The sequence below is a fragment of the Drosophila bipectinata genome, chromosome XL (assembly GCF_030179905.1).
Source record: "Drosophila bipectinata strain 14024-0381.07 chromosome XL, DbipHiC1v2, whole genome shotgun sequence".
In the NCBI taxonomy this organism is placed as follows: Eukaryota; Metazoa; Arthropoda; class Insecta; order Diptera; family Drosophilidae; genus Drosophila; species Drosophila bipectinata.
Window position 1 is genome coordinate 3,391,940 of NC_091734.1, and position 27,709 is coordinate 3,419,648.

General features: G+C 41.4%; 4 protein-coding genes and 1 non-coding gene across 10 annotated transcripts; 2 read left to right on the top strand and 3 right to left on the bottom strand.

Annotated features, from left to right (window-relative positions):
* Positions 1 to 2,590: 2,590 nt before the first annotated feature.
* On the bottom strand, positions 2,591 to 15,845 carry LOC108134125 (uncharacterized). Of its 2 annotated transcripts, none has more exons than XM_070279677.1 (6): positions 15,592 to 15,845; positions 7,842 to 8,592; positions 5,646 to 6,241; positions 4,952 to 5,411; positions 4,482 to 4,881; positions 2,591 to 4,425 (listed from the first exon to the last, which is right to left on the bottom strand). In XM_070279677.1, exons 2-6 carry the CDS (start codon positions 7,918 to 7,920, stop codon positions 2,925 to 2,927), a joined length of 3,036 nt encoding a protein of 1,011 aa, XP_070135778.1. In that variant the 5' UTR covers positions 7,921 to 8,592; positions 15,592 to 15,845; the 3' UTR covers positions 2,591 to 2,924. The 2 variants fall into 2 exon arrangements, with proteins under 2 accessions (XP_070135778.1, XP_017109818.2); XM_017254329.3 differs by having other exon boundaries at positions 15,547 to 15,845.
* Positions 15,846 to 16,087: 242 nt separating this feature from the next.
* Positions 16,088 to 16,159, top strand: TRNAA-CGC (transfer RNA alanine (anticodon CGC)). The gene has a single exon. It is a non-coding gene; the product is annotated as a tRNA-Ala (tRNA).
* A 423-nt stretch (positions 16,160 to 16,582) lies between these two features.
* Vps4 (vacuolar protein sorting 4) lies at positions 16,583 to 19,405 on the bottom strand. Its single transcript, XM_017254345.3, has 5 exons — positions 19,245 to 19,405; positions 18,501 to 18,640; positions 17,577 to 18,438; positions 17,283 to 17,511; positions 16,583 to 17,214 (listed from the first exon to the last, which is right to left on the bottom strand). The coding sequence occupies exons 2-5, from the start codon at positions 18,634 to 18,636 to the stop codon at positions 17,113 to 17,115; spliced, it is 1,329 nt and encodes a 442-aa protein (XP_017109834.1). The 5' UTR covers positions 18,637 to 18,640; positions 19,245 to 19,405; the 3' UTR covers positions 16,583 to 17,112.
* Positions 19,406 to 19,769: 364 nt separating this feature from the next.
* LOC108134120 (mitochondrial fission process protein 1) lies at positions 19,770 to 20,777 on the top strand. The gene is made up of 3 exons (XM_017254321.3): positions 19,770 to 19,955; positions 20,014 to 20,239; positions 20,304 to 20,777. The coding sequence occupies exons 1-3, from the start codon at positions 19,835 to 19,837 to the stop codon at positions 20,464 to 20,466; spliced, it is 510 nt and encodes a 169-aa protein (XP_017109810.2). The 5' UTR covers positions 19,770 to 19,834; the 3' UTR covers positions 20,467 to 20,777.
* On the bottom strand, positions 20,637 to 27,454 carry Gss2 (Glutathione synthetase 2). Of its 5 annotated transcripts, none has more exons than XM_017254317.3 (8): positions 27,133 to 27,454; positions 26,828 to 27,019; positions 26,554 to 26,766; positions 25,451 to 25,854; positions 23,023 to 23,065; positions 21,604 to 21,842; positions 21,162 to 21,546; positions 20,637 to 21,101 (listed from the first exon to the last, which is right to left on the bottom strand). In XM_017254317.3, the coding sequence occupies exons 2-8, from the start codon at positions 26,984 to 26,986 to the stop codon at positions 20,802 to 20,804; spliced, it is 1,743 nt and encodes a 580-aa protein (XP_017109806.2). In that variant the 5' UTR covers positions 26,987 to 27,019; positions 27,133 to 27,454; the 3' UTR covers positions 20,637 to 20,801. The 5 variants fall into 5 exon arrangements, with proteins under 5 accessions (XP_017109806.2, XP_017109805.2, XP_017109804.2 ...); XM_017254316.3 differs by having other exon boundaries at positions 26,828 to 27,022; positions 27,094 to 27,454; XM_017254315.3 differs by having other exon boundaries at positions 26,828 to 27,022; positions 27,133 to 27,453.
* Between the last annotated feature and the right edge of the window lie 255 nt (positions 27,455 to 27,709).

Sequence of the window (27,709 nt, forward strand, 5' to 3'; positions counted from 1 at the left end):
TTGAATGAGGAAAGGTGCTTTTGAGTTCCCTGATTACTAAATGGTACTTTGTTTCCTGATCGGATACATATTGGAAGAGCTATGGCCATCGGACTGAGCAAAAGTGGGGAGACTTGGAAAACCCTCAATTTTGTAGGGGTACCCCTAGGAAAAAATTCGAAAAATTTCAAAATGATATTAGGGCAAAGTTTTGAATGAGGAAAGTAGCTTTTGAGTTCCCTGATTACTAAATGGTACTTTGTTTCCTGATCGGATACAAATTGGAAGAGCTATGGCCATCGGAAGGAGCAAAAGTGGGGAAACTGCGAAAACCCTCAATTTTGTAGGGGTACCCCTAGGAAAAAATTCGAAAAATTTAAAAACGATATTAGGGCAATGTTTTGAATGAGGAAAGTAGCTTTTGAGTTCCCTGATTACTAAATGGTACTTTGTTTCCTGATCGGATACAAATTGGAAGAGCTATGGCCATCGGAAGGAGCAAAAGTGGGGAGACTTGGAAAACCCTCAATTTTGTAGGGGTACCCCTAGGAAAAAATTCGAAAAATTTCAAAATGATATTAGGGCAAAGTTTTGAATGAGGAAAGTAGCTTTTGAGTTCCCTGATTACTAAATGGTACTTTGTTTCCTGATCGGATACAAATTGGAAGAGCTATGGCCATCGGAAGGAGCAAAAGTGGGGAAACTGCGAAAACCCTCAATTTTGTAGGGGTACCCCTAGGAAAAAATTCGAAAAATTTAAAAACGATATTAGGGCAATGTTTTGAATGAGGAAAGTAGCTTTTGAGTTCCCTGATTACTAAATGGTACTTTGTTTCCTGATCGGATACAAATTGGCAGAGCTATGGCCATCGGACTGAGCAAAAGTGGGGAGACTTGGAAAACCCTCAATTTTGTAGGGGTACTCCTAGGAAAAAATTCGAAAAATTTAAAAACGATATTGGGGCAATGTTTTGAATGAGGAAAGTAGCTTTTGAGTTCCCTGATTACTAAATGGTACTTTGTTTCCTGATCGGATACAAATTGGAAGAGCTATGGCCATCGGAAGGAGCAAAAGTGGGGAGACTTGGAAAACCCTCAATTTTGTAGGGGTACCCCTAGGAAAAAATTCGAAAAATTTCAAAATGATATTAGGGCAAAGTTTTGAATGAGGAAAGTAGCTTTTGAGTTCCCTGATTACTAAATGGTACTTTGTTTCCTGATCGGATACAAATTGGAAGAGCTATGGCCATCGGAAGGAGCAAAAGTGGGGAAACTGCGAAAACCCTCAATTTTGTAGGGGTACCCCTAGGAAAAAATTCGAAAAATTTAAAAACGATATTAGGGCAATGTTTTGAATGAGGAAAGTAGCTTTTGAGTTCCCTGATTACTAAATGGTACTTTGTTTCCTGATCGGATACAAATTGGCAGAGCTATGGCCATCGGACTGAGCAAAAGTGGGGAGACTTGGAAAACCCTCAATTTTGTAGGGGTACTCCTAGGAAAAAATTCGAAAAATTTAAAAACGATATTGGGGCAATGTTTTGAATGAGGAAAGTAGCTTTTGAGTTCCCTGATTACTAAATGGTACTTTGTTTCCTGATCGGATACAAATTGGAAGAGCTATGGCCATCGGAAGGAGCAAAAGTGGGGAGACTTGGAAAACCCTCAATTTTGTAGGGGTACCCCTAGGAAAAAATTCGAAAAATTTCAAAACGATGCTAGGGCAATGTTTTGAATGAGGAAAGTAGCTTTTGAGTTCCCTGATTACTAAATGGTACTTTGTTTTCTGATCGGATACAAATTGGCAGAGCTATGGCCATCGGACTGAGCAAAAGTGGGGAGACTTGGAAAACCCTCAATTTTGTAGGGGTACCCCTAGGAAAAAATTCGAAAAATTTCAAAATGATATTAGGGCAAAGTTTTGAATGAGGAAAGTAGCTTTTGAGTTCCCTGATTACTAAATGGTACTTTGTTTCCTGATCGGATACAAATTGGCAGAGCTATGGCCATCGGACTGAGCAAAAGTGGGGAGACTTGGAAAACCCTCAATTTTGTAGGGGTACCCCTAGGAAAAAATTCGAAAAATTTCAAAACGATATTAGGGCAAAGTTTTGAATGAGGAAAGTAGCTTTTGAGTTCCCTGATTACTAAATGGTACTTTGTTTCCTGATCGGATACAAATTGGAAGAGCTATGGCCATCGGAAGGAGCAAAAGTGGGGAAACTGCGAAAACCCTCAATTTTGTAGGGGTACCTCTAGGAAAAATTCGAAAAATTTAAAATTATATTTAAGAAATGTTAATGTTATGCAATGAAAGGAGCAACAAACAATAATCAAAATAAACAATAATTTTCCAAATATATATGGTGGGTTGAAATTTTCAGGCTAGCTTAAGTGCGACCTTTGAGAATCGAGGAGGAGGGCGTTATTTATTTAATTAATTCATTTTTTTTTATTTCATTTATTTTTGAAATAAAAACTTAAACATCTTCGGCACAATGTTGGTTTATATTTCACTTTTATAGAGCAGATATAGAGCAGAGCTTTAAGAAAGATATGCACATGGGAACACCCATAGTTCCCCCACTTTTAAAACAAAACACCACTCCAGTTCTAGTATCTTAAAGTCGAGACCCTCGACTGTATTAAATATAATTATTTTTTATTTTGTCTCACATTATAAACATAAACTTAAAACTATATTCTATGCGTGTTGCCAGCATTTCGAAATTCCATTTCTATATCTTTGTTTTCGTTTCGGATATTTACAGTGCTCTTCCAAGCAGGTGAGGATTGGATTGGTTGTGTGTGTGTGTGTTTCAGGTAATGATGGATTACATCATGGGATGATGTTTCGGGGGGCCATAGCCACGATCTGGTGTGCATATCACAAAGTGTTCATCCCCTTTGGCGGGAGAGCTATGAGTTTCATGGAGTTCTGGACATCAGGGAATCAGTTGTGAGGATCTGCCGCGTCTTCGGGCCTTCGAAACGGAAGCCGCGGCGGAAACGGATGCTGCTGCCAAGGGTGTGGAGACGGAAGCACCAGCAGCCGCCGAACCGGAAGTTGGCGGCCTATAGGTGGGAAGATCTATGAAGACGGGCCTGTATTCCGGATTTTCAGGACGCATCGACCTGGATTCCGTTTGCAGCATATTGGTATAATAATTGAAATCATTTTGCTTCCCTTCCGGCTCCTTGGTCTTCTCCTCGCTGTCTCTGTCGGGGATGGGAGCTGCAGGGTCCTGCTTCTGGGACCTGGCCCGCATCAACCGGAAGAGATTCCTCTGCTGCTGGACAACCGACGATCGTCGGGAGGCCTTTGCCTTGGAGCGCCGCCTGGACGAGCTGCTGGCATTCAGAAAGGCAGACTCCTCGTAGCGTGGAATGTACCGGGGCTTGCGGGACTCACCCGGACGCACTGCCTCCCGGTCGTGGGGTGTCACATTGAAGCCAAAAAATCTGGGAGCCTGGACGGATATCAAGGGCAATAGGGTTTCCCGGGCGTAGCGCTCGGCTTTTTGGAGTAATTCCCCCAAGCGGAAGGGCAGCAGCTGCACTGTCTGCGGCTCATCCGGATCCGGCGAACGGCCCGTACCCATTTGGGCCATCATCTTGGGCGGTGTGGCTGTCACCTGCCCGGGCTGATCCTGTCCCAGGTCCAAGTCCTTGCCCTGTTTAACGCGCGGCGTTGTGGCCTTCAGGACGGGCTCCACGATTTCCGGTCGAGTGGAAACGGCAGCAGATCCGGAAGTGCCTCTGGCATCTCCCGAATAGTCCTGGAGATTCCGTCCCTTATTCACCGCCAAGCGGCGATCCTTGAGGACGGGCTCAAAGATCTCTCCGGGGGAATCGGACAAGCTGCGACTGGACTCGGCTGCCTCGGCGGTTTCATTGTCCAGCGAGTTGCCGACGAGGATCGGCTGCCACGGCAACTCATCGTCCTGGCCCAAGGGATAGGTCTGGTTCTGGGCCAGCTTGAAGCTGGTGCCCAAGTTGAAGATGTCCTTGCGCTGCTTCACCGTCTCCACGCCATCCACCGCCGACTCCTGGACACTGGAATCGGGGACATCCGTGGGGGAGACAGTAGCACCTCCTGATCCTGCTCCCCCTCCGCTTGCAGTTCCTCCGCCATTCTGACCCGGTGGCTGTGTGGTGTAGGCTCCGTAGTCCTCCTGGTTGTCCAACTCACAGTTTCCGGCCTGGAGGCGCAATCGCACCGGACTGCCGCTGCTCAGCTTGGTGGAGGGACGACAGAGCGAGTGGCTGCGGCCGAAGCTGTCCGTGAGCACCACCTTGTCGATGTCCCAGTGGGGCAGTCCCTTGCTCAGCCACCCGCTGTACGACTTGTAGTGCAGGCTGAGGGTGGTGGGGAAGCCCAGAGCCGGGTGGGGGACGATGATCTTGGAGACGATGTCGCCGGCAAAGAACTCGGCGTCGTCTTTCCTGAAAAAAAAAAATTTTTCAAAATCGAAGGACAATGCTGGACAAGGAATACTTACTCGGATATCTCGAAGGTCTCGTTGAGACCACCATCGCCCTCGAGAATGGCCTCCAGGCGGCCGATGGTACGGAGTGGCAGGTCGTTGAAGGAATTGAAGATCTGCAGTTGGAACTGGTGGGCGCAGAAGGGCTCCTCCTCGCGGGTCAGTAGGTAGAGTTGACCCCTACCGGTGGAGCGATCGGCATAGTAGCCCATGTTGCCGCAGCGAGGCACACCCTCGGCCAGATCCTCGTCGTCCTGGGCGCAGGGAAAGCAGCGGCCCTTGAGGAAGTCGTCGTAACTGGCGCAGGGAAAGGCCGGAAACAGGCATCGAGGTGCCACCGAGTCGATGAAGAACTTATAGGCACGTCGATGATTGCACAAGGATCGTCCCTCCTCGTCCTCCGCCGCCTGGGCAGCTGTGTGGCGAAATAATTAGTTAATATTTTTTCATAAAAAAAATAACTTCATTAATTAAGGACATCTTACACCAAATAAAATCTGTTACAGCTCCCACAAACAGATTGGAGCACCCGGTCTGGACACGTCCTCCATTCGGATAGTAGTCCACATGGCCCATGGGCTGCCAGGAGCCGAGTCCACCCAGTATCAGATTCTCGCCATTCGAGTGGATCACATCCACGAATTCCGCATCACTGCTGTCCAGTCGCACCTTGGGATGTTGGGCCTCGAACAGGGGTCCGGCCGGATCTAGGCCCGTAATCCTCGAGAGTCCGGGCAACTCGGCGCCCGCAAATCCCGACACATGAGCCCCCAAACTGAAGCCAATGATGTGGGTCCTCATCAGATCCAGGCCCTTGTGCTGCTGGAGATTCCGCAGGAGCATGGCCAGCTGCTTTCCCACCAGACGTGTATTGGCCGCCGCCCTCACATAGTTGGGAAAGGTGGCTCCATTCTCCCAGTCCACACAGATCACGATGCAGTCCTCCTGGAAATTTGGAAAAAAATATTAAACGGGGGAATTAAAAAAATAAATAAAATAAAAATTCATCTTGGCCTCAGGGCAGTTTCGAACCTTTTACCCAAAGGGTTGATGATCTAAGGCCTAAAGCCCTACACCAACTTCTCAGTTAAAATAGCATCTTCTTTTTATAATATAAGTACTAATATTTAGTTTAAAACTACTTAAAGTCATTAAAATTATTAAAAATTCCCAACTCACCACCGCCATTAGAGCCGTTTTCATTTCATAAATCCAGACATGCGGACAGGCCGAGCCAAAGCCATGGACTATGACCCTAACAGAGAGCTCGTCAAAGCCCTCCAGATCCTCAATCGACGGTGTTGAGGGTTTCTTCTGGCTAGTGGGTCTTTCTGTGGTAAAGTTCTGGCTTCCTGCAGAGCCAGATGCCGAACCAGATCCCGAGGAGCGACCACTTCCCTCGGGCGAACTGGTGCTATTTTCCGCGTCTCGTTTCCCGCGGAAAGCACTCGTCATATTCAGAAAGGACAACTCCATCAGAGGACGATCTGAGCGCTGGCGGGTGGAATAGAAGTAGAACTTTGTGTTGATCTCCTCCGGGGCGGATGGCAGCATCTCCAGGTAGGCAAAAGGACCCGAGTCCTCAAAACAGCCCAGTTCGCCATAGCACACTCGCTTCACAGCTCGGCGAGTCCTTGTGTGTCCTGGCCGCTGGCGTTCCTTTTGCCGCTCCTCGAACTCTTTGATGGAATCCTCCACTGCCTTTGATAATTCCGTGAAATTGGCATAGGAAGGTGGAGATGAGGTCACAGTAGAGACTTCCTGGGAGGCATGAGCTATAAATAAATTAAAAAAAAAAACACACAATTATTTTTTAAGAGATTCCCGAGTCGTTAAAAAAAGAAATTAAGAAAGAAATTCAACAATTTGAATGAAAATCACGTTCTTATTCCGACTGACACATTAGACATTACTGATACTGATATGGATGGGTATTCGGTGGGTTTTGTGGTTCTATAATTATTCAAAATAAAAAGGCAGAAAAAAAAAGCTTAAAAAATATATGAGCTATAGAATCTAAAGAGAAGTTGAGGGCCTTTTTAAAGCCTTTCTTATGGACCATAAAAAAAATATTTAAAAAAAAACCCTCTACCCTCTACTGATTTAGTGACAAACCGCCAACTGTTTGTAATTTCTTTAATGACAACGCGTGAATTATTTTAAATTTAATTTTCCGTCTTACGTTTTCCTCCAAACCATTCAAAATGCACGCCATGCGGATGACATAACCACATAGGAGTGTTTTTTGTATTTTTTTTTTTTTATAATAAATCGTTGGAGCGTGATTGCGTTTTTAAAATAACTAAAATATCTTTACGCACACGCCGCCCAGTTTGGTAATGGAGGAAATAGTAACCCTAAGAATTTTTAATATATTTTAATAAATATATTTCGAAAAAAAAAGGGGAAAAAAATTGTTAGATGATTCAAAATACCGAAATGCGCCTTGAAAGCCCCAGATACCCAGAACCCGGTATACACGGATCCGCTTATGGACGAGGACATGGACAGTAACTATAGACGAGGAGGATAGACCCAGAGAGACAAATCACAACATTTGACAGACACACACTCACGATAATGACATATTTACATCACATCACTATAGACCATCGGACCCGGACTCGATCCCCCCCACAGACAGGAGGCACACGACCCCGGGTTCGGAGCCTAGGGCTTTTACACCTAAGGCCATTCCGGCTACACCGAAGGGAGTGTCTAAACTCTGAAATATAAACTCCAATGCTTCAAAAACCGTAAACCCAAGGCCTACTAGGATAGCTCTTAAAAGTCTAAAGGTTGTCAAGGAAACGGATATACATATATTTTATTTTAAAATTTTAAATTAAATCAAAGGGTATATAGTATCACTTGGAATGGCCTCAAGGATGAATTAATCTCAATTGTGAGTGTAGTCTGGAGGAGGGTCAAAAAGACACTCGAAGAAATATGCAGCTTAAAAGACACATAGATCCTTTGCAGTTCCTACAGCTTCCCAGCTAGATAACCTTTATTTTTTGTTAATAAAAACCCTAATAAATAATATAATATTAAGCCCAATAAAATCCACCAAATGACCCATATTATACCTAATTTTTTCATGTGTAAATATCACAAAAAATAAACCCGTGAAAGCCCCACAAAGGCCCCGGACCATTGTGCAATCTGTGCCGTGAAGTGGTTCGCTGATCGTCTTCTCAATTGCCAGACAGCTACAGCTACCCCTCCACCCCCCATCCCCCTCTAATAACCACCCACATGAAAGTGTTTTCAAGTATGGTGTGTGTAGTGTAGTACCCCCTCCTTTGTTGAGCGCTAAGTAAATTAGTTAATGTCTGGCAATTAGTTAATGGAGCCCACGGGGCGTATACTCACTTTTCTCATTTCCATTTCCAGAGGCCGTGTGGAATATCAGAAGAAAGAGAAGATAAATCACTTGGCTGGCAGTCGACATGTTTCCGCTGTTCTACAACGATCTTCATTGATTAAATTGCCGAGATCTTTCTATTATATTTCTCCTTTTAGTTTTTTTGTTGAAGATCCAGTGAACATTGCTCGATGGTAGTCAGTGTTATGTGTGTCTTTTTTTTTTATTATTGTTGTTATTGTTTTTTTTTGCTTTGGTAATAGCAAAATATACACAATAAACAAATTCACTTTCACTTATTTGTGAACCTGCCGGGCGACAAGTTAAAGCCAAAAGCCAGCCGAGCCAAAACCAAAACCAAAACCAAGACGAGATGGTGGCTTCGGCTACGGAATCGTGACTATAACTATGACTGACTCACTGACTGACTTTTAAAGTTACAAAAAAAAAAAAACAAAAATTGTAAAAATAGTGGCAGACACTCCAAAACTGTCTCCAAAACAACAAAAACAAAAAAAATGCCTCGGTGGAATCTCCAAAGCTTCGATCCTCGATTGCTGATTACTACTTGATTGAATTATGTGCAAGGCAGAGCATCAGGTAAGGCATTTATATCGGTTTATATACATATGGCTTTCTCCGAGAAGGGTGAAACTCAACCTCCAGAGCCACATACGCCCAGACTCCGACTTCAGCTCCAATTTGCGACAAGCGGCATTGACTGATTGATGGCCTGATTGATGGCTGGCGATCAGTCGTCTGCAATCACAAACAAAACAGAAAATCAAAAACACTCTGGTGAGTTTAAACGGCTTAAACAGAAGGCACTGAGCCGAAAAAATATGGTTTATAATCTTAAAATAATATAGATAATAATAAAAATGTAATTAAATAATAAAAAAATAAATAAAATAAAAGGTTTGCCCGAATCAGGGCTCGAACCTGGGACCTGGGGGGGAAAGTAAACAGGAAAAGCCTTTCTTTTTTTAGGGTGATATGTAGTTCTTAGTGTTGAATATTTAAATAAAAAAGTACTTAATAAAGGTATTTCAAATATTTAGTTTATAATAATGTTAAGACCTACATATTTAATAACAGAGTTTCCTTAAGAAACATAAATATAATAAATAGTATTCATTAAATGAGAAGGTATTCCATTCGATGGTGCTTCGATTTTGTGAATATTAATACCCGGTACTCGTTAAGAAATAAATGCATTCAAGAGATCAAAAGTAAGAAGAGAGAACTGAAATGTATATAACATATACCATATAGACATACATACTAATAAGAATATATATTTTAACTATAATAAATACCGTGTATCATATAGTCTAGTAAAAAGCCTTAAAAAGTCATCATTCCCTAAAGATTTCTCTCTAAAAATGGTATACAAAGTTTATTTAAAATCATATTACTATTTTAAAAGCCCCTTAAATTTGTTAAATATTTTTCTTTCAGTGCAGAGCTACTACCAGTGCCGTTGTATAATAGGCCGGTTGCAGTGCCGCCCGAACAGGATGTTGCGCATGTGCGTCTGGCCGTTGTCTCTTGTCTCCGTTGGTGTCTCTTGTCTCTTGCAGCCTGTCTCCTCCCATCTTGAACATTGTCTCTTGGTCTGTTTGTTTCTGGCCATTGACCTTACACTTGACTCCGTCTCCGACTCGGACTCGGACTTGGAGCATTCTGGCGTAGCAAAAAAAAATCCGAATCCAGCTCGACCACTTTTGGCCGCCGCACATTTGGGTCAATAGGCGGTGAGTAAAAAAAAAAAAAAAACCAAACAATAGCTGAATAAACAAACACGCCGACCAAACGGACATATTGCCGTTTGTTGACTTTTGGCTAATTTACTCAAAATCAGCAGCTAAATAGTATGAGACAAAAAACTAAAAAAAAAAAAGACCAAACAACCAGTCAACAAAAAAGCCAATATAGTGTGAAATGGGCGTGACTCAGTGGAGGCGATGTGACAAACGAAAGTGAAAACCTTTGAACGAAAAAACCACAAAAATAAAAAACTGACACCGAAACCTGAGTAAACCTATAACCGTAACCATAACCAAAAACCTAAACAGTCTTCCCGATCGATTCACAAAAGTCAAAGCATAAAACCACAAGTAACATCATTTCACTTTCGTTGGTTTTCAGTTTTCGTGATCTATCAATTAGCATCCAAGATTGTGCAAGAGATGCCCAGATACATTTGTATCTATTTGTCCACGAAAGTGTTTTGTCATCGTTTTTTTTTTGTTTTTGTTAATTATAATTAACACATTGCAATTGCAGTGTAGTTGCTTAAAAACAACTATAAAAGTTGGCCAATAACTTAAAGCCAATTAATTAATTAATGTTTTGAGATTCTGGCTTGGGTTTAGATAGAAAATGGTAAAGGTAATTGATTAAAATAAAACCACATAAAACAGACTTCTGAGAAACTAATGAATTTTATTTAAAATACAAAGTTTTGCATTCCTTTAGCTTCCTTTCATAAATTAAACTTTTTTATTGAAGACTTTTCTTGAAACTATTATGACTAACCGACTTGATTGAGTTTTAAAAACCTTTTTATTAATCAATGGAAAATTAACATATTTTGGTTTTATAAAAAATACATTTTGTGGTTTTTATTTTATACCCTAACAGAGGGTATTTAGAGTATTATTATTTCTAGACTTTAAAAGGAACTAACACTTAAAGAACTCTGCTGCTTTAAACTTATATTTAGGTTCAAACTATCAAAAGAAGATCCTTAGTTTCATACAAGATATCAAAGTTTGAACTATTATCAGACGACTATATCTTCTATTTTTTTTGATTTGTTAAGGATAAAAGTCTCTGGCATCCTTTTTTTATCCCCAAAACATCAAGTATATGTTAGTATAAAGTCTAAAAAGTCTCTCTAGCTTATATTTTATGTACTTTCATTTTAAATACTTCTCCTAACAAGCTCCTCATAAATCATTTAATTTTTCAGCAAATATCCGTTGATAATTAATTTTTACCTGTCAATAAAAAGCCTCATCTATCTAATATCTATCCCCCCCACACCTGCTCCGTCAAAACTAATCATCATCTTCATTAACTGCGATCCAATTCCGCGGTCATTATCTCGAGATTCAAGACCCTTTGTTCGCGACCCCACTTCGTGTGAACATCCGATGAAAAGTAAAATTAAAATGCGAGTACCGTTAAAGAATAGAAACGAAGAAGCCACCTTGACAGGTGACTGAAGTAAAATGAAGAGAAAGAAATGAAGAAAAACAAAGGTAAAAGAAAAAAATATTGTATATCTGAGAAAGCAGCGACAAACATCACAGGCGTCAGCATCAAAATGGAAAGTAACGCAATAGGTAATGGGGAGACTTCTTGGGGCAGACTCGGGGAGACTTTCTGAAGCCAAAGATGAAGTTAAAAGTGGTTGGTGGTTTTGGTTTTGGTGGCTCTACCGGCCAGTGCTTCCACTTTCAAACAGATTAACCCAATTTGGCGGCTCTGACGCTTTTCGCTGCTCATTTTCGCGTTTGGCGGCTAATTCAGCTCATTACACAGAACGAGTGGCTCTGATCAGAGCACTGTGAGAAAAACTATATAGAAAAATGTTTAAATAAAACAAGAAAGGAAAGCTAACTTCGGGCGGAGCCGAAGTTTATATACCCTTGCAGCTAAAACCGGATATATATCGCAAACATCGGATATAGTTGGCCGATCCTTATGAAATTTGGTAGGATGGATCAAAATATAATCTGTACCAAGTTCCAGCTTTCTATCTTCAAAAACACAAAAGTTGGGTCATTTCCGATCGTTCAGTTATATGGCAGCTATAGGATATAGTCGGCCGATCCTAATGAAATTTGGTAGGTTGGATCAACTAACCAAAAATAGAGTCTGTACTAAATTCCAGCTTTCTATCTTCAAAAACACAAAAGTTGGGTCATTTCCGATCGTTGAGTTATATGGCAGCTATAGGATATAGTCGGCCGATCCTTATGAAATTTGGCATGTCGTATTATTTTGCCAAAAATAGCTCTCATGTCAAATTTGAACTCTCTAACTCTAAAAACACCAAAGTTATACCATTTCCGATCAATCAGTTATATGGCAGCTATAGGATATAGTCGGCCGATCCCGGCCGTTCCGACTTATATACTGCGTGCAAAGGAAAGAAGGGTGTGTGCAAAGTTTCAAGACGATAGCTTTAAAACTGAGAGACTAGTTTGCGTAGAAACAGACAGACGGACAGACGGACAGACGGACAGACGGACATGCTCATATCAACTCAGGAGGTGATCCTGATCAAGAATATATATACTTTATAGGGTCGGAGATGTCTCCTTCACTGCGTTGCACACTTTTGGACAAAATTATAATACCCTCTGCAAGGGTATAAAAAACAAAACCCAACAAGAAGGGACTAGAGTCGAATTAAGCTTTAAAGGTTCCTTAAGATTCCCCTTTATTAATACCTTTCTAAGCCTCTACCGGCCCCCCATTTAAATAACAGTGTATAAAAAGTGAGAAGATCTGAGAACTGGCTGGGAAAGTCAACAAATCGATTGAGAAAACCGAACCATGCCAAAGAAAATCGCCGCAAAAGTCTCAGGTATTTTCTACCTTCTGCCTGAACTGTCCGTTCAGTCTGTCCGCGTGTCCGTCAGTCCGCCAGTCTGTCAGTCCAACTGTCCCATTCATTCGTCTCATTAGGCTCTCTGGACGTGAGCCAAACGTATGGCGGACAATGGAAATGGAAATGGTCACTCAACATTGCCAAATCCCCCTTAGACCCCAACCAAGTATAATACCAATGCATTGTCTTCGCTGTTGTTTTATTTTTTCATTTTTTTGTGCAATCGAAATTCGCATGAAGCGATTTGATTGATTTGTCAAGCCAACGACATGACAGAAATAAAAACAAAGCTCAGCGCAATAGAGGCAGTCTTTATTATTATTACTCTATGGACTCCACTTCACTCTCCATCGTCTCTATGGAGAATTCCGGCAAGAAATCGTACAGGTGATGAAGAAATCCTACAAATGATTTATAGGTTCCTACAGTCGGATTTCACAAAACTATTGGATTTTATGGTCTTTAGTAATAAAAATTAAAAAAAAAAAACTAAAAATATATTAAAATAAAAATTTAATTTTTAATTTTAAAACCAAAAACCTTTTATTTTAATTCCAAACTCAACTCACGACACAAAAGCCTGACTTGCCTTTTGATTTTCGTCGCAACGTCACTTGCCAAAACGAAAGACTTAGGCAACGAACTTGCCACAAAATGTCCAATCGCTGTCTTTCAAAGTACAACTTTAGAGAGAAAAAAAACCCCAAAAAATATGTTTACAAAATTTCCTTGGCCAATTTTCGCATCGCTTGTAGTTGTTTCCTGTTTGTTACGACCAACTCTGCTAAAAAAAAGTTCAAAAAAAAAAGGGAGGAAGCCGATCCAATTCGAGGCGAAGAAATATCATGAAAACCAGCAGCGCATAAAATTTCCGCTCTCGTCGGTTGTGTTTAGTTATCTATCTATTTCTTACTTGCAACAGGCAATTAGTGGCAAGTATATAGTAAAAAAAAAAGAACTCATTACCAATGCAGAACACAAACTAAAAAAAAAAAAAACAATAAGCCATAAATCAGTTTGGAAACGGTATACAGTGCAACAATGTGGCAGCAATTGCATGCAATGTTGGGCTTTACATAGATAGTTGACACAGTTTTTTTTTGGAGTTTCGGGGTAGGGGAATAGGGGAATAGATATGTATATGGCTCCATAGATCCCGCTTTTCTGACAGCATCAAGTTGCCAGTTATGGTTCACAGCTCATGGCTGGAGCCGGCTGGCTGACCTAATCAGCAACTGCTCTATCATTTCTTGGCTTATGAAACCTTCTGGCCCAGTTACCCAATGACACTAACCAGATGACAATAAAAACAAAATAGTAGTTCTTTGTAAATAGTAGTCTTGTAACTCATGGTCTTGAAATAAAAAAAATTATACAACTAATACCATAAAAATATTAAGAAAATCATAATGTCTAGGATCTAGATTCTAGAACTCTGTCATTATGGCTTTCCATTGCAGAGGCCGCTATTAAAAGAACCGATTAAAAATAATCTCTTCTCTTTTAATTAGAGGCCACAAGAACAAAAAGAAATTTAATTAGCTTGAACTCGTTTTATGGACTCTTTTTCTCTGGTAATTACATGTACTATTATTAAGCTTTTTTTTAAATATGATGTAAACTTGAAAAAAACTAAAAAATCACAAGGGTAAACGAATTTAAAAATGCTCATTATGGTCGAAGAGCGATCAAACAAATTGCTGGTTAATAATTTGAGGAAATTTTCCAGCATTTAGCAGACATAATGCCCATTTGCATTTGATAATATGGTATAATATGGCGTGGTGGTAAACGACCTTGTTCCCCAGCCCCGACAGGTGGCTCAAGCCTGCATCAGCCAAGGCAACAATCAAATGACTTGTAGTTTTGTTTATCTACAAGATGCAAGTCGCTCTAGCTCCGATATATATTTACTATTAAATTGAAAATTTAAATAACATATCAATAAATTTTATGCACTTGACAAAAAAACAAAACCCTCTCAGAAAATAGAGAAATCTTGAAGAGCTACTAATTCAAATATTTCATTGTGTTGGCGTCTTTTTGACATTGGTTGGAATTTTATGCACTTTAATTGTGAAGTGTGTTGTTGGGTTTCAACTTTAAACTGTATGATTTGGCTTTTTGTTTTGTTTGTTGGTGAGTTGCTTGTTTTTTTTTTTTTGCTGTTGCTGTTGCTGTTTGCTGCTGGCGACGACAATTCGTGTCAATGTCAGCATGATTTTTTAGTTTTTCAGGTGTCGATGGCTCTGCGAACAAGTTTAATCGAAAGGTGTGCATAATACATACTATATGTTGTACATATATGTATAAAGTGCAGCAAAAAAAAAAAAAAATGTAATGATTAACTACTTCTGTAATTGCCAGCGAAATGCACATAAATTAATGCACATAATTCAAGTCACTTGGACACATTTGAGCCGCAAGAAATATGCATTTTTGAAATAGTTTCGCAAAACTACGCGACTGACACATAAAACAAAATACAGAAAAAAATAACAGTAGCCAAAACAAAACATAAAAAATATATATACAATAGTTTAATATATATATATATATATTTTATGTATATATGTATTTTTTTTTGTGGCTGCTGTGCGGCGTCTGGGGCAGCTTCTTCTTCATTTCGCTTATTTCGGACCCGGCTCACGGTTTCACTTGAAGCGCGTGAAAGTTGCGCTTCACCAGAGCCCCAACAACAAAAACAACAACAACAAATTCACAGGAAAAAAATTTAAATATATTTTTTATGACCAGTTCAATGATGTTTTACTAAAAAAAAATAAAGGATACTACGCTTTTATGTAAGATATCCTTTGAAAGAAACACTAGGAACTCTAAGAAAAAATTATAAATTAAAATAAAAACTTGAAACTAGCATATTAAACATTTTTCTTAAAAGTTTTGATATTCAAGAAGAAACTAAAGAAACTATAAAGTTTTTTAAAATATACATAAATATTAAAACTAGGTTTTTATTTTCCTAAAATATAAAAACAAAGACCAGGCCAAGCCCTTAAAATGCACATTGAAAAAAAAATGATAACAAAACAAGAAAAAAAAAACAAATCACAACAAATACGCACTTTTTTTTGTATTAAATATTTATTTTTTTGTATCTTGTATCTCACTTTTCACGCTTGCCGCTGCGAAAGGTTGCGCAAAGCCAAAAGGCAAAAGCAAACCGAGAAATGTATCTTTGTATCTTTTGGATTTTGTTTCTTATTTTTATTTGTGCAATGCAGACGGCAGAGATACGCTGCACTCACGTAACGGAACTGCGAATGTCCGACCGCCAAAGAGCGGTAGATATTAAATAGAACAGCGCGGACCGATGACCGGATATCGAACCTGAAGCCGTTGCGGCTGGAGCTCAACTGAAAAGCATAAAGCATGCTTTCCAGCCGGGCTCTGAGCCCAACCCCCACCGGAGCAGCCGAAGCCAGAGCCGAGCTCCAAGCCGAAGACTCCACCGATCTTAAATCGCCATGCACAGTGGAATGTTTTCATCAAGATAGTATTTAGATATTATTTTAAAAATTAAAAAAAAATATATATTTAATTAATCTGTTTAATTTTAAACATTTAAGTTTACTTATATTTTAGAAACATTTGGGGTTCTTTCAAGGGGACGTAGCTCAGAGGCAGAGCGCTCGCTTCGCATGTGAGAGGTCCCGGGTTCAATTCCCGGCGTCTCCAATAAAAAAGGGCTTTCAAATAATATTTTTTTTACATATGTATGCAATCATTAGGCATTTATTTATTAATTTTTGTGACAACCCTAATTAAAATAAAACTAATTTTTATGAAGAATAAAAAAAGTATAATCTATAAATAATTATATCCAAAAAAATCAGCGCAAGGCCCACTGTACATTTCCGCCCACACAGCACGTAGCATGTCCGTTAATTTCGGGCCCCCAGTCGGTGGAAAGATCTTATCGGCCATAGACATATCCAGCATGTAGGGCATACGGCAAAAGTGGCACATTCTTTTTACTCTCCATCTCTGTCTGGCTCTGTGTCTGTAATTCGTTCTCTTTCTGGACGATACCCCACCATCAAATGGGGTCAGTTAGTAGCGGCGAGGGTATTCCCCAAGTCGATTCACTCGCAATTGGCATTCTATGTGTATACAATCTGAATTTTATTACTCGTACGTTACAATTTTTAAATAGGTTTTGGTTGGCCTGACTTGGTTTAGCTTAACTCCTTCCAACTGCTACTCGCACTCGCACTCCACACCGCCTCCTCCTCCTCCTCCTCCTGATCTGATCTATCTGTGGCAAGACTTTGCGCAAGCGCAGACACATATTGCATATCGGTTTCAGTATCGGTATCGGTATAGGTTTCGGTTTCGGGTTCTACAGCTTAACAATTAGAGTACAAAAATACATAGACTTTGTGATTACAACAATCCCTCCTCCTCCTCATCCTCTAATACTCTCCATCCAGAATTACATTGGTTTCTCTTCTTTTTCTTTTTTTTTAACCATATTTTGCATGTATACATATATATATATAAAGTAAAATAAAAAAAAAACTGAGTTTAAGGAGAGCCAGAAGGTAAAAACGTGTTTGAATTTATGTAATAGGCAACAATTTGAATTAGCTGGTGGTGCTGAAGGGCGGTTTCTGGCGTGGATCTGGCATCTAGCCCTCTTGGCCAAAGTCCTCTGTGAATTTGCGCAGCTTCTTAAGATCATCCTCGTTCACAGTGGGTTTCGTACGCGACAAGGACTTCAGCATGTCGCGCTATAGAAAAAGAAATAAGCTTTAGAGACTGTTCGTTTTGGGAAAAGAAACTCCCATAAATATCCTACCATGGTTACAGGCGGTTCAAAGAGTTTATCACTGGGCACATCCATCCAGTTCATCTCGACGGCACCCTCGTCGCCGGGCGAGCAGGGCACCAGCAGATCATTGACAATCTCATCCTTATTCGTTGGACTGGGTCCGGTGACCCGTTTGAAATGCGTGGCCGTTTGGACTTTTCGTACTGGTTCCATCAAGGCATCGCGTACCACAATCGATATATCAGCGCCGGAGTAACTATAAAATAAGGACAACCATTTAGCTTCCATAGAGATAAACCATCTTAAGAGTGAACCAATTACCCTTCGGTCTTGCCGGCCAATTCCTTGAGATCCTGCTCGGTGAGTACGTGCGTGGTGTTGCCCAAGTGTATCTTGAACATGACAAGGCGGGCATGCGGCTCCGGTAGCGGAATGTAGATACGTTTCTCAAAGCGACGTCTGATGGCCGAGTCGAGAACCCACGGGATATTGGTGGCGCCCAGGACCAGAATGCCGTCCGTATCATTGCCCACGCCCTGCATCTGTACCAGAAACTCGGTCTTGATGCGACGCACACTGTCATTCTCGTTGTCCGAACGGGCCGAGCACATCGAATCGATCTCGTCAATGAAGATGATCGAGGGCTTGTGCTGTCGGGCCAGCTCGAAGAGATTCTTGACCAGCTTCTCGGACTCGCCCAGCCATTTGGACATCAGATCGGAGCTGGACACCGAGAAGAATGTGGACCGATTGGCCTCTGTGGCGACGGCCTTGGCCAGATAGGATTTACCGGTACCGGGCGGTCCGAACAGCAGGATGCCCTTCCACGGTATACGCTTGCCGGTGAAGAGCTGCGGGAATTTGATGGGCAGGATGACAGCCTCCTTCAGTGCCTCTTTGGCAGCATCCAAGCCGGCGACATCGGACCATTGCACCTTTGGCTTCTCAATCACAATGGCGTCCTCCAGCTTGCTCTGCAGTTTCTTCTTCTCTGGATCATCGCCGTCCTCATCGTCGCTGTCGCTCTTCTTGTCCTTGTCCTCCTTGGAGCTGGACTCCCCTCCCTCCTTGATCGGTTTCTTTTTGCCCTTCTTCAGGTACTCCTTAAGCTTCTCGGCCCTGTCCAGATACTGCAGGCACTTGGCCCGGATCGATTCCTTGGCCTTCTCGCCCTGCGCTTCATCTGCGTAGTTGGGAGGATAATTAAAGTCTCTGAAGGATGGAAGTGCCTCCAAGATTACTTACATTTGATGGTGTGCAGGAAGTACTCCACGCCGTGTTCGTAAAGACGCAATGCCTCTGCATAGTTCTTGTTGCGATCCTCCTCGGTGGCCTTGGTCACCAAATCGATGGCCTTCTGTAGTGTGGTTCCGGCTGCCATAATGCTGGAATTTAAGGAATTTTATTAATTAATGTATTATAATTTCAAGCCTTGCTTCTTTGATAGTGAAAGTGACGTCATCATGTGATTAGGTTTGTAGATGAAAGGGCGGGATATTCATGGTTCAGTGTAAATGTTTTTTAAAATCCAAAACTAACTAAAGTTAGTAGCTACAGTAAACATTAACTAAGTAAGGGTTTGGAAAACAATGCCATCGAGTTGGTTTTGAAAAGGTACTAATCTACATTGCGCTGAGTTCCGTTATCCTCGTACTCCCGAGCCATCTTAAGATACTTCCTTTATAGTCTATAGCCACTGTATTCCCTCAAGTATTAAGCCCCTCCCTAGCAAGCCAGCGTCCAATCGAATCATTCGCTGTCTAAGCTTCATCTCCCACTTCGAATTTCCGGATATTTATGATAGGGGTTACCCAATCCTTGAGATATCCAGGCAAAGTCCTTCGGTGACGCAGTGCTGGGGAACAAAATCGAATTTCTGAGCATGACTAATGCTCGCGGCTGCGGCGGCGGCGGCATTGACAAAAACAAATTGCGACAGCAAAAAAAAAAAAAAGAGGTGATAGGGTTGTGTTCTGGAGGATTAGTCACCTTTTGGCTGGCTGTTGTGATCCGAAATCCAGGCGATCGTTCCTAAGTGCTCCTGGTGTTCCCACAAATGTTGAAACAAAAACGAAAACTTAACTATTTTGGTGGAATTCCAACACGAATGACGACGTCTTGTATTTTTTTGTTATTTGCCAGTGTGACCGTGGTTCGTAAACAAAAGTGGGCTAAAAATGTTGTTCTAAAGAGCTGTGGCGGGATTTTTAAATTTCTTATGTATTAATTAAAAATTGTGCACTTTCTTTAACTTAAAATTAAATATATTTTATTAAAAAATACAAGATATTTATTAAACATTCTTAATTACCAGAAAGTATATAAAAAACGCTTTAAAAACATGAAAAAGTTCTGTAATATTTTACAGCTTGAATTTTAGTTAAACCAACTTCGTTTTTATGTTTTATTTTAGTTAGTATTATTATCATAATCGCTGTTATAAAATAAGCTTTAAAGTGTTGCTAAAAGCTGCAAAAAATAGCCAACACTGCCAAAATCAGCTGCTTGGAAAAACAAAGTGAGGAATTACTTAACTGTTATTTAAATCAAAAATATAAGAGTGCCTGGAACATTATAAAATGTCAGAACAAAACAATACTCAACCGAACCCAGATCCTCCCCTAAAAGATGTTACTTCTTTTCAAAGAGAGCTTCCTCCGGATATGGATATATTTCGGGATAGTTTTATACGGTATATGGGTGAGTAGTTAAGATCCCAATAATATATTCCGACTGACGTCATAACCTTTAATTAAAGGTTATAGCAACGAAATTGGGGAGGCATTTAGACCGCTGGTGTCTAAATCACTTGTAGCTGCATCCTATGGAATGGCCATCGGATACGTTTGCACAGATACGTTCGACAAGTCGCTGCGTCTCCGGATGAACGGTGCCCCCACACGGGAGGTGCTTGTCAAGGGCGGTGATGTTTTTTCCTGGCAGATGCTAGCCTCTGTAACGATTCCCGGTCTAGTTATTAATCGGTAAGTGCCCCTTTATAGCTCCTATGTTAGCTGGATAATTATCTTTTTTCCATACTTTTTAAAGGATTACCTGGGCCACCCGCCTTGCGATGAGGCGTGCCCCTGTTGCTTTACTCAAGACTGTACCCACCCTGGTGGGCCTCGCTAGCATACCACTGATCGTGCATCCTATCGACAAACTTGTGGATCGTGTGATGGACGCCACATACCGTCAGTACATACGGTAGTGAAGACAATGTTGTTGATCGTGTGATGGACGCCACATACCGTCAGTACATACGGTAGTGAAGACTTCACACAGTACCATAATCTTTTAACATAGCCCCTGGTGATAGTTATTATAATTATTAAACAATTATTAAAGTGTTTTAGAAACCAAGCCTTGAATCTTAAAGGATTTACTAGCTTTACGGTTGGTTTATTGCAATCGAGATAAAGTAAAAAAAAATAATGTACAACACACTCTACAAAAAAATGAATCTTTATACACAATTGAGGCCACATGGTGGAATGCCGGATTGGGATCACCGCTATCTGTGTCCCCATCACACCAGTACAGGTCCTACTGCTCCTCTTCATCGTCGCTATCGATCAGATAGGGACTGTCCAGAGCACCTAAACCGGCCGCTACACCGCCCTCGTTGGCGGTGGACAGCTTGGTCCGGAGCATGTGACCCGCCTGGTAGTTGTGCACAATGTGATCCGCATCGCCGATCACCACTCCAAAGATGCCCAGCTCGGAGACCATATCCACGATCTGCGGCGGCATCTCGGCCCCGGGACGCACCATATAGCCCTTGGTGAGTGGTGGATGGATCAGGTCCATTAGGATCCAAGCAGAGCGTTCCACACGAGACATGCGCTATGGAAAAATAGGCTTCATTATTTTATAGTCTAACCACAGGAGTAAAGTACACCTCACCTTCAGGGCATCCGGAATATCAACACCGTAGACATTGTTGCCACCACCCTCACGCTGCGGCTTCAGGACAAACTTCTCCGGTGTCTTCAATGCCATCTCGTAGGAGGCATTGCCCGCCTCGTTGTCGTCCAACGAATACAATCCGGTAAAGATCTTGCCCACGGCCTTGATTTCCTCGGGATCGTTGATGAAACGTTCCAGTACCGCCGGCTGGGCCAGAGCCTGCTGAACCTTTTTCGTGCCCGCCAGATGGTAATGGATCGATGGGCACTTGATGGCCAAAGAGGTCTCCATGAGGTAGCGGGCATCCCACTCCGCCTGCGAGTGATAGTGCCCTGGTTCGTAGCCAGCACGGAAATAGATCACGGCCACCTCTTGCTGACCCCTTGAAGATGAAGATTAGGCTAGAAATTTGAAGTCAAAGGAATTTTTAATCTCTTACAGCAGCAGCTCCTTGTTCAGGCCCAGTTTTCCTTCGCGGTGGACATCGCTGAGGGTGCGACGCAGGACCTTGATGTGCGGATAGGTCTCGCGGATGTAGAACTCGTGGAATCGCTGATCGCAGATGTTGTACGACACATCCTCGATGATGAACAGGATCACAGCGTTGGGTCGGGCGTAGATGTCCCAGGCCTTGACCATTCCGTCGCAGAGTCCAGCCAGGGCGTTGTTTTGGGGCATCTGTTCAAGACAGAATATAAAAAATTATTCAAATTTAATAAAAACACTAATAATTTAAAAACACAGTTGACAATAAACTAATATTTACTAAAAATTTCGCAATTTTTCACATTTTTCTGGGGAGTCCCCTGTAAAATCCAGGACTTCCCTATGTGGCCCAGGAAGATAGCTATATCTTTGCCAATTCTCAACCGATTCTAGAGAGGAATACCTCAAAACGTTTGTGGATCGATTCTCCATCGATCTGCATTAAAATCTGGCTACAAAATATTTTTTCGAAATTTTTCAAATTTTTGTGGGGGGTCCCCTGTAAAATTCAGGATTTCCCTATGTGGCCCAGGAAGATAGCTATATCTTTGCCAATTCTCAACCGATTCTAGAGAGGAATACCTCAAAACGTTTGTGGATCGATTCTTTATCGATCTGCATCAAAATCTGGCAACAAAATATTTTTTCGAAATTTTTCATATTTTTGTGGGGGAGGCCCTGCAAAATCCAGGATTTCCCTATGTGGCCCAGGAAGATAGCTATATCTTTGCCAATTCTCAACCGATTCTAGAGAGGAATACCTCAAAACATTTGTGGATCGATTCTCCATCGATCTGCATTAAAATCTGGCAACAAAATAATTTTTCGAAATTTTTCATATTTTTCTGGGGGGTCTACTGTAAAATCCAGGATTTCCCTATGTGGCCCAGGAAGATAGCTATATCTTTGCCAATTCTCAACCGATTCTAGAGAGGAATACCTCAAAACATTTGTGGAGCGATTCTCCATCGATCTGCATTAAAATCTGGCAATAAACTATTTTTTCGAAATTTTTCATATTTTTCTGGGGGGTCCCCTGTAAAATCCAGGATTTCCCTATGTGGCCCAGGAAGATAGCTATATCTTTGTCAATTCTCAACCGATTCTAGAGAGGAATACCTCAAAACGTTTGTGGATCGATTCTCCATCGATCTGCATCAAAACCTGGCAACAAAATATTTTTTCGAAATTTTTCACATTTTTGTGGGGGGTCCCCTGTAAAATCCAGGATTTCCCTATGTGGCCCAGGAAGATAGCTATATCTTTGCCACTTCTCAACCGATTCTTATGCAGAATACCTTCAAAAATATATAGATCGGTTTCCTTACAATATAAAATGCCAAGTACCAGGTATCATATTGGAAATACTCACATTTTTCAGCTTATCCGCGTGTCCCAGCTCGCTAAGTACAAATCTGCGTTGGTGGAAAGAGGTGGGGAGTGGCAGGAGCAGGAGCAGAAAGATAAAGATGATTAGCATTATTTCGTAATCACTGGACCAACAACAACAGCAACAAACAACAACAAATGTGGGGTCTGGGTCGGATGGGGGCTGGTTAGTGTGGCCATAACCTTGAGTGGGGTTAGTGGTCGGTGGGTGGCGGGATTTTGGAAAAGGTGAGATAACTTTTGTTAAGAACGTAAAGCAATGGCGGGTTGAAAAAGGACGGATATATGCATATAGAAAGAGATGCAACCGCATGCAAATTATAAAAAAATAAAGAAACCGTTAATACCAATTTTTGTTGTTTTTTTTTTGCTTTACAGGTGAGATCAGTGGATCAGTTCGTGCATGAGTGGAGAGTGGGGGGACAGGTGTGCAAATGTGTGTTTGTGCATTCGAGTGTGTGTGTTTGTGTGTGTGTGAGAGATAGATAGATAGATAGAGAGAGAGATAGATAGAGAAGAGCGCTTAATACTTCTGCTGCGGCACCAATTGGGTGGCAATGCCAGCGAAACTGGAGGCCACCGTGTTGATCTCGACCTGCTTTATCGCACAGTCCTCGTACACGTGTGCCATATAGTCGGATCGCAACAGACCGATGCTATAAGCCTGCAATAATGATCATTATACATTATATATACATTAGGTGCATTGTTTTTAGGTCCTTTTTTTTATTTTATTTTTAGGTCAGCCCTTAAAACTACAACTAACTATCCGATAAAAGCAATTATATTAAAAAAAAACATCATTATATTTATAAATATTAGCATAATATATCTAAAAAATAGTTTATAGTAAGTTGTATGCCCGTAGGTCTTAATCTAGGGATGAAACGGGTGCAGAGTTGTAATTAGAGATCGAGGAATAATGGAGAATGGTCGATGAAACGGTGCTACCTTGGCCCCAAAAAAAATGCAGCAGCAGCTAATCTAAAGGGGTTCTAAAGGCTGGAATCAAATTAAGGTTCACCCTAAGGTTGGAAACCTCAATTTGTATTTTTTATAGAAAGTCTATAGATTAAACTAAAGTACCTAACTACAATTGAAGTATTTTTTTTTAATCTCAACATTTTGTGCTTTAGATAATCAACTAAAGCCCACTGCCTGATTTCACAATTATCTGCTAACAGAAACTAATTTTTATCATGCCATCCATTGCATCATACATGTTCTAATCTATTAAAAAAAAAAAAAATTAAATACGAAAAAATTGTTTACGTCATGGCTGGTGGCATTTAATTCAAACAGAATTTAATAGAAATGTGTTTTGTGTTTGCTTTTCGAAATCGGAACTCGTCATGGGGGGGGAGAAGTTATGGTCTGGAACGATAAGCTTACTTCCCAAAATTCTAGAAAATAAACAACAAATAGTCATAATAATGACTGGTAACTCGGGTTGCTATCCATAATTTTTCAACTGAAAATGCAACTTGTAGTTCCACTTTATCGCTCATTTTAAACAAACCAATTACGGGGCGTATCTATATCATTTTTTTTGTTTTTTGTTAGTATTCCTATCTGGAGACCCTATCGGTAACTGGTATGCCCCACCTGGGGGCTTGTGGTCGGGGACAGACGACCTTGACAATGCGGATTTAATTTCTATCCAAGAACTCTAAAAAAAAAAAAGGACAATCACTGTGGTTCGGGGAACGTGGAAAGTAGACTACTTTTAAGCGAGATGGCGATTAGTTTTTTAGCAGCTTGAGTTAGCAGGTGGCAGGTACTAGTATAATTATTTTAGAAGCAGCTGTGGCAGGAGCAGGAGCAGAGCAGATCGGTTACAGAGCAGGCAGGAGGCGGTAGGCAGTAGGCAGTAGGCGGGTGGACTACGCAACATTTTCAAGACGAAACAAAATATTTAAAGAAAAAAAAACATTCAGGCATATATACAGGATATATATATATACAATTTGTAGATAAAAGTATTAAGAAATAGTCTAACAAAATCAAAAAACCGCTAAAATACAAAGGACACACTACAAGCGACATACACAAACACACTGTAATACACAAAATAATGATCATTTTATAGAAAAAATTTCACAAAAAGTTTGGAAACTACTTTTTGAAAATAAAACATAGCCTGGATTATCTAATCTAACCTGATCTAGTGTGTTAGTGTATTTGTGTATGGATGCAGCTTGGGGGGTGTTAGCGAAGAAGGAAACAAGCGATGCAATGTAGATGATCGAGGTCATAGGTCGTGGGATCATAGAGTATCGAATTGTTTAAATGTTGCTGGATGTGATGGTTGGTGGAATTTTATTTTTGAAAAAAAGGAGGAATTCGGATTGAAATGGAATGGAGTTTTTGGTTTTGGTTTTGGAAGTGGTGTGGTGGACTGTGGACAGCACCTTTGTATGGTTTTACTTGCTGGTCCCAAATGGCCAAAGCCCGAAGCTATCGTATTGATCTCGACTTGTTTCCAGCAGCAGTACGCCGATTGTATACTCTTCGCTGCTGCATCCATTTTTTGCTCTTTGGTGGCCTGGCTCAACTGCAGCTCCCTGCAATCCTTACGATCATTCTTCGCCCTTTGCTCCGCCGCCACCGCCATCTCCTTTTTGTTCTTCTCCTCAGCAGTGCCACCTGCAGCAGTCCCAATCTCCGTCCCATCAACAGCAATAGTAGCAGCAGCAGCAGCAGCAGTTCCGGTAGCCTCATCTGCACCAGCCTTTGATCTAAATGCTCGAGGCGAGAGCTCCGGACAACCGGACTCCAGCATTAGGTCGCTGCGCAGCATTCCCAGGGATATTTTCTTTGGTTTTCCGATTCAGATAGCATAGCGATGCAATGAGTGACGGATAATGGAGCAACAGATTGTGATTGTAGTCGATATAATTTTTACAATTGCGGGGTTAGGAATTTATTATTTTAATTTTATTTTTTTTTAGTGTGAAGTGGATTAAAAAAAAATATATATAACGAGAATAAGCAGAAGAAATGATAATATTGAAATTGATATTGGAAGTCTTATAATTTACTTATCCCTTACAATATCAACTTCAAGTCTTAAAAAAAAAATAATAATAAATAGTGAGAGACTTTTTAGAGCAAGAGGCTAAGGGCTTAGCATTCGATTTCTATTTTTATGTTGATGGGTCAGGAATGGACGGATGGCCTACATGGATTTACAAGCGGCTACCTGGGCCAACCGGCGATAAGTAGGAGTCCGCAGGATGCCCAAATAAATCACGCGAGATTAGCAACTATAACCGACTGGGGCTGCGACTGCGGGGTGTGGCGATTTATGGATTTTGGAGGGGGTGGCGATAAGATTGCAACGCGGGTGGAGGGGCCCAATAAATCTAGCTGGCTGCCTGTGGATATGCTCCCAATGGGAATGAATAAGATGAGGATGTTGGTTGGTTGGTTGATTGGTTTAGATGGCATTGGTGCAGGATCGAATGGTGTATGGATGATGTGATGTTATGCTTGCCAGCCGACGGCATCTCACCTGGGTGAAGCCGTGAGCCAAAACCTTGCGGTAGATATTAAACAGATTCGCTGTAAACTCGTCCACTTTTATCGTCTCTGCCAGGGTCGTAGTGATAAACTCTTCGTCATGGGCCACATTGTGCATCAGCCGGTTGATGATGGGCTGCAAAGCCACGGCCTTTTCGAACTCCTTGCGCGGAAAGGACGACGGCACCAGCACAAAGGGAGCAAACTTCAAAACAAACAAATCGAAATGAAAAAGGACCTCGACCTTGGCTAGGGAATGTACTCACGTTCAAGGAGTCGGGACTGAAGGCTGTCTTGGATCGCATAGCAGCTCCGTGCATGATGGCGTAGTCCTTGGCCTTGGCGGTCACTTCCAGCAATTCATCCTCTGCCAGCGGCAACCGGATGCAGTTGCGCAGGACTGGTGTATTCGCCTCGCTGGTCATGATGTGGGAATGGTTTAACTGCTGCTGCTGCTACTTCTTTACAAAAAAATAAAAATAAATAATTAGTTTCTGAGTTGTTATCAGTGAAGCTGGCGAGGTCTGCTCACCGGGACTGCTGAGTGGGCACTGTGAATGTGACTACTCACCTGGCTGGAAATGCTTGCTCTTTTTGCTGGAAATATCTCTGGATTTCGTCAGAGATTGCAAGCGCACACGCTCTACAATTTATTTTGGTTCTTGGTCTCTTTATTGGTTTTGGACTCCAATCGGTTTCCCTGGCGACACGCACTCGTCCGGCTCTATGGGCCACAAGTTGAATTTAGATAATTTTGATATGGATTTGACCCGGTACAGGGTTTCAAAATTTCAACTCAATTCAAGCTGACACGAAACTAAAATGGATTAAATTAAAATCTTTGAACGAAAAACAAAAATACACGACGACCGAGTGTCAGGGATGGGCGATAAGCAGCTGATAGAGTCACGAACAGTGCCCAATAGCGAACTATCGCTAGACTATCGATAAGAGTGGAATCAACAGCGCTCTGTTAAGCGCAACAGGTGGCTGTAACTTAACATGGGCGGGTAATTTAAATTGTGAATATCAAGAAAGCTTGCCGTTCCTTTATTTAAACTCAATATTATAGAAATAAAAACCATTTCATATTTTCTTTCATCGCTATTTTATTTGAATTCAATTTGTAATCCATTCTCGTTGCGTCG

Bases quoted from the DNA above. Each gene is read 5' to 3' on its own strand.
- LOC108134125 (XM_070279677.1), bottom strand. From the start codon at position 7,920: ATGTCGACTGCCAGCCAAGTGATTTATCTTCTCTTTCTTCTGATATTC. The intron at 5,412-5,645 runs GTGAGTTGGGAA...CCAAATTTCCAG, and splicing joins AAACGGCTCTAATGGCGGTG to GAGGACTGCATCGTGATCTG. The intron at 4,882-4,951 runs GTAAGATGTCCT...TTCGCCACACAG, and splicing joins TGTAACAGATTTTATTTGGT to CTGCCCAGGCGGCGGAGGAC.
- Vps4 (XM_017254345.3), bottom strand. From the start codon at position 18,636: ATGGCAGCCGGAACCACACTACAGAAGGCCATCGATTTGGTGACCAAG. The intron at 17,512-17,576 runs GTAATTGGTTCA...CTTATTTTATAG, and splicing joins TTGGCCGGCAAGACCGAAGG to TTACTCCGGCGCTGATATAT. The intron at 17,215-17,282 runs GTAGGATATTTA...CTTTTTCTATAG, and splicing joins TTGAACCGCCTGTAACCATG to CGCGACATGCTGAAGTCCTT.
- LOC108134120 (XM_017254321.3), top strand. From the start codon at position 19,835: ATGTCAGAACAAAACAATACTCAACCGAACCCAGATCCTCCCCTAAAA. The intron at 19,956-20,013 runs GTGAGTAGTTAA...CTTTAATTAAAG, and splicing joins TAGTTTTATACGGTATATGG to GTTATAGCAACGAAATTGGG. The intron at 20,240-20,303 runs GTAAGTGCCCCT...TACTTTTTAAAG, and splicing joins CCCGGTCTAGTTATTAATCG to GATTACCTGGGCCACCCGCC.
- Gss2 (XM_017254317.3), bottom strand. From the start codon at position 26,986: ATGACCAGCGAGGCGAATACACCAGTCCTGCGCAACTGCATCCGGTTG. The intron at 21,843-23,022 runs GTGAGTATTTCC...TGTCTTGAACAG, and splicing joins ACGCGGATAAGCTGAAAAAT to ATGCCCCAAAACAACGCCCT. The intron at 21,102-21,161 runs GTGAGGTGTACT...ATTTTTCCATAG, and splicing joins ATATTCCGGATGCCCTGAAG to CGCATGTCTCGTGTGGAACG.